The following is a 5,572-nucleotide window of genomic DNA, read 5'->3' as shown; positions in this document are numbered from 1 at the left end:
ACACCGGATGCCTCTATGAGCTTGCAAATGCAATCTCAGACTGGAGGCAAAGGGGGTGTGCCAGAGGGTGGGGAGAGTACTGCCCCCCCCCAGACTCCTCCCTTCCCCCTCCCCCTCCCCAGCACCTCAGCTACACATGCAAAAACACCTATCTAACTAAATTGCAGAGCAGGGGGAGCGTGGAGGTGAAGATTGCCTCTGTCGCTCCTCCTGCTGTGCACAGGATTCCCATCAGCCTCCAAGTTTGGAGGCTGATGGGAATCCTGAAAAGATTGTTCCCCAAGTTGGTCTCGAGGTCCTAAAAACATAGACTAAGCTTTAAAGCAACATGCTACACATAATGGGACATAAAGTAAACTGGTATTCCTGTCTAAAACAATATTTTTGTCTATTCTCAAAACACATGTCAAGTAATAAATCAATGTTAACCAAAGTACAAAATAAAAAACATTGGCAAGTTGCAAGTACAACTCAGTACAGAACAAAACAAACGGTTACATAATTTCCTTTAACCTATTCTTTTTTGGAGATTAAACCATTAAAGGATCACAATAAGGTATCATAGAGTAACTATCTTTCATAATCTGGTGGTAGTTAGGGGCAGCAGAATGGGAGCTTAGAACAAGTGGGCTGTGATTCTCATTCAAAGAGTTAGCCTTTCCTACAGAAAAGAGGTTACCCGTGGATACTACTGATGCATAATTGCTATGGTAGTCAATAATGTCATTAGGGTCTCTGCATTTTTGGAGATGTTCTTTAAGTTCATTACATCTTGTTGTCAAGATGTTTTCTTCATTATTGCAAATGTGTTTTATCCTAAGAGCCTAACTATATATAATTTCAGATTGAAAGTTTTAACTCTAGTTTATAATGCTTTGTTTTTGTTCTATTATTATTTGGTTTTGTGGTAGTTTGTTTTATAAACCACCTTGGGGTCTCCTTTAAGGACCATATCTTTATATATAAATGTAGCTACCATAAAGAAGCAAACAGACAAATAAAAAATAAAAATGTTCTGTCCCAAACCTTTTGTATTTCAATATAATTCTCATTAAGATAAAAAATTACCCCCTTTTCATTGATGGGTTAGGTACAACCTCTTTCTGTATGCAATGACAACTGCCATCCTGGCTATAGAAAGAACATTTTAGAAGGGAAGCCACCTTGCTGCTATGATTGCATTCCATGTCCAGATGGGAAGATATCTGATCAGAAGGGTAAATATTGCACTTCATAGGATGGTGATGTATTTTATTCCTTTATATATTTGTATTTCATTTTATATTTTAACTACATGTATGGTATCTTAGTCTTTTAACTATTTATAATCTGCCCAGAGAACATTAGGTAATGGGCAGATTAATAATATAATATAATATAATAAATAAATAAATAGTTATAAACTAAACTGGCTACAATCCAGCTACCCATGCAAGACCCATGCATGCTGTGAATCACTGGGCCATTTCTCCAGAAGTGTCACTTGCCCCACTCAGAAATAAAGAGGTCAGAAAGGCAAAGTAGGGTAAGCAATGACCACACATTGATTAATGTACAACCCAAAGAAATCTACAGTGGTAGTAACTGTGTGGGCATTTCTAGTGTTTAATAAAATGGGCAAGCCATTACCTAGGCATGAGTCTGCAGACAGTGCGACAGCTGCCCTCAACCTCTTGGCTACACCTTTAGATGTTGAGGAGTGCCTTTCTGAGCTTCAGCACCTTGAATTAGGGATGGCGGAGAATTTCTCCCCGAAACTTCGGGGGGCCAAGCGCCAACGTGTTTGGCCCCCCGAACAAATTTCGGGGAGAAATCCTCCGCACCCCCCCGCACCCCGCACCCTCCCCGGGACGGGACTTACCTTCGCCGAATGTCCCTCCCGGCGGCGGGTCCGGCCGGCGGTTCGGCGGGTGTTCGAGCAGGGCGGGAGCGGCAGCCGGTCTTTCGACCGGCTGCCGCCGCCGCCATTGCAATCAAAGAAAAAAAAATAAAACACCACCTGATAGGCTACGTGACGATTCACGTAGCCTATCACAGCTAGATTTGCAAAGTCAGCCGTGATAGGCTACGTCAATCGTCACGTAGCCTATCACGGGTGACTAAAAAAAAAAAAAAGCGCGTACGGATAATGGCGTAAAGATTTACGTAGACTACAGCAACCAAATAAGGAATGGGAATGGCGGCTCCCTATGGGGGCCGCCATTATCCGTACGCGCTTTTTTTTTTTTTTTAAGTCACCCGTGATAGGCTACATGACGATTGACGTAGCCTATCATGGCTAACTTTGAAGATCTAGCCGTGATAGGCTACGTGAATTGTCACGTAGCCTATCAGGGGGCGTTTTTTTGTTTTTTTTTAACTTTCGCGTTCGCGGCCGGGCGAGGCGGGAAGCCTCCTCCCCGGCCTGAATTTCGGCTGGGGCGAGGCGGGAAGCCTCCCCCCGGCCTGAATTTTGGCCGGGGTGAGGTGGGAAGCCTCCCCCCGGCCTGAACTTCACGGGGGGAGCAGCGAAGCGCCTCCCCCCCCACCGCGAACGTCCTTCGACGACAGGTAACAGACTTTCGTCCACCCCTACCTTGAATCCCCAGACTGTGTGTGTGTGTGTGTGTGATGCATGCGTGCGTGCGTGCGTGCAATGCACACAGGCCCCAAAGGGGTTCTTTTCACTGCTACCAAGTCCCACAGCCCTCTCTAGTAAGTTACCTTTGGCTTTCTTTGACCCTCCAGGAGCTCACTACTAATTTAAGCGATTTAACACACCAGCACCCTAAAGATGAAGGACAAATAACTTTATAGGAAAATAACTTTCAGTTTGTGTTTGTCCTGAAATTATTTACTCAATTTAGACCTCATGGAAGAGAACCCAAACCTGAATGCTATCTGTGGTCAGAGTCCATACATTTCTACACTTGTAATGCAATTCTCACAACAACAGAAATGACAACAACGGCAAAGTGTACAGGTTAAAGAAATGTACATGAAGTGATTTGTAATGCTGTAAAATGTGCACAATCATTAGGGATGGACAGACTCACCTTCATCCACGCTGCTGTCTGCCTGCCGAACCCCTGCCACCCGCCCACTCCTGCTCACCATGCTGCGCGAGGTGCCACATAGTTCACGGGTGCCCGGCAGCCACCCATTTCCTCAGTGAGCTGCCACTTTTTCACAAAATGGCGGCTTGGGTTTTCCGTAAGTGTGATGTTGTGTAAATGCCAGCCATAGAGGGGCCATTCACGCAATGTTACAGGTGTAAATGGATCATTTTACGCCTGTAATGTTTTGTAAATGCCTCTTTACAGCTGCCTGTAATGTGTGGCTGCTGGGCGCTCATGGACTGTGAGGCAGCTCAGCCCACAGGTCCGGTAAGCAAGGCGGCTCAGGAATTGGGGTTCGGGAGGCCAAATCGGTGGGAGTTTGCTGGACTCCACCCCTTTCTCAGACTCCCACAACATCCCAGACAATTCCTACATGCCTTTGGGAAAATGTGCACAAATGTTCCTGCAGAGAGAGAGATTGAGAGAGAGAGAGAACAAAGCTTGTACTCTGATATCAACACAAGTTGGAATGAGTTTTCAGATGGGATTTGGAGAATTCAGAGAACTCCAATGAGCTTGAGTTTTGATGAGTTGCACATCCTTACTAACAAACAGTTACCCCAGGAGGTTTAGTATGGTGTAGGCAAACAAACAAAACCCACCAGACACTGATGATCAGTCTTGAGGTAGTATTCAATGGAGCCCATGTAGGAGTGGCCCAACCCTTTGGCCCCAGTGCAAGCACAGCCCCTACCACTTGCAGCTGTAATGTGGTGCTTCCAGGGTAAAGAGCTTGAGCGAGCAAAAATGCTTCTTCCTGGAAGCACTACATCACAGCCACAAGCAGTAGCGGCCATGCCTGTGCTGCCACTAGTGAAACCAGCTGTGAGCACACCGGGGACAGAAGGCTTGGGTCACCCATGCAAGAGCTTCATTAGATACTACACTTGTCATCCAGGAAATCAATCTTTTGGGCCCAACTGCAAATAGCACTTGTCTATACTAACCTGGTAGGAGGGTGGGAACTGACAAAACAGTAAGTGCAATAGGGAGAGGCAGGGCCTGGGTTATATAGCTGGCAATAACCTGCCGCTGATATCAGCACGAGAACATCTGGGCCATAGCATGTCTGCCACTATCTGGGGGTGGCTACAAAACCCAATCTGCCTGAGGAGGTTCTAGGCTCTGCAAGTGGAAGTATTCTTCGATATTTCAAATATGATTTGCAGTATGGCAGTTGGGCAGGATTTAAACTATAACATTTCTTTTCCAGACATTGGTGACTGTTTTAAATGTCAAGATGGTCATTATCCAAACAAGGACCACAATTCCTGCCTTCCCAAAGTCCTACAATTCTTGGCATATGAGGAACCTTTGGGCATCAGTTTAGCTGTTGGAGCCATTTCTCTGTCTTTGGTCACAGTTCTGGTGTTAGGAGTATTTATGAAAAACCATGACACTCCCATCGTCAAAGCAAACAATAGGAACCTCACCTACACATTCCTTATCTCCCTTCTGCTCTGCTTCTTTTGTGCATTACTATTCATTGGTCGACCCGGGAAGTTGACATGTCTCTTCCGCCAAACTGTGTTTGGAATCATCTTCTCAATGGCTGTTTCTTCTGTTTTGGCAAAAACCATCATCGTAGTTCTGGCTTTCATGGCCACTAAACCAGGATCCAGGATGAGGAAGTGGGTGGGGAAAAGGCTGGCCAACTTCATTGTTCTTTCCTGCTCCCTTACTCAAACAGGAATTTGTGTGGTGTGGCTGGCAATCTGTCCCCCATTCCCAGATGCTGACATGCATTCAGTGATAGAAGAAACTGTAGTAGAATGTAATGAGGGGTCTGTGACTATGTTTTACTGTGTCCTGGGCTACTTGGGCTTGCTGGCCATTGCCAGCTTCACTGTCGCTTACTTCGCCAGGAAGTTACCAGACAGCTTCAATGAAGCCAAGTTCATCACTTTCAGCATGTTGATATTTTGCAGTGTTTGGTTATCCTTTGTTCCAACTTACCTGAGCACGAAGGGGAAATACATGGTAGCTGTGGAGATCTTCTCAATCTTGGCCTCCAGTGCTGGGTTACTGAGTTTTATCTTCTTCCCCAAGTGCTACATCATTCTTCTGAGACCTGAACTGAACAATAAGGATCATGTAATAAATAGAAATCATTAACCTAATTGTGTGTTACCCTCAGTAACTCTCTTTTACAGTTCCAACAGTGTTGTAAACCCTTAACCATTAAAAAATGTTTCTTTTATTTCTTTTTCAGTAGTTTTTTCAACAAATACACAAAGTAGTTTTGAAAGTGAGAAATATTGAGGAAGAAGATTTTTAGTGCCTTGTGAGCAGCTGCTGAGAAGCTGCTGAGAAGCAATCACACAGAAAATTGTGGATAGAGGTGGACAGTTCTCACCTGACCTTCTAGTAGCATCACTAGTACTAATTACATCTGAGGTTTAAGCTCAGAAAGAAAATGTTGGTCTTTATCTAATCCAAGTAATTCTACTTGTCACATGTGGGCTTTATGTTTA

At 44.8% G+C, this 5,572-nt stretch overlaps 1 protein-coding gene across 1 annotated transcript; it reads left to right on the top strand.

The window, feature by feature from the left end:
- Positions 1-3,173: 3,173 nt before the first annotated feature.
- LOC146341825 (vomeronasal type-2 receptor 26-like) lies at positions 3,174-5,213 on the top strand. Its single transcript, XM_084807707.1, has 2 exons — positions 3,174-3,192; positions 4,312-5,213. The coding sequence occupies exons 1-2, from the start codon at positions 3,174-3,176 to the stop codon at positions 5,211-5,213; spliced, it is 921 nt and encodes a 306-aa protein (XP_084663833.1).
- The last annotated feature ends 359 nt before the right edge of the window (positions 5,214-5,572 follow it).

This window comes from Heloderma suspectum, chromosome 6 (genome assembly GCF_057233095.1).
Source record: "Heloderma suspectum isolate Gila_16-S chromosome 6, 16-S_ref, whole genome shotgun sequence".
Classification (NCBI taxonomy): domain Eukaryota; kingdom Metazoa; phylum Chordata; class Lepidosauria; order Squamata; family Helodermatidae; genus Heloderma; species Heloderma suspectum.
The sequence above is the reverse complement of the archived record's forward strand: the minus strand, read 5'-3'. Positions and strand labels throughout refer to the sequence as shown.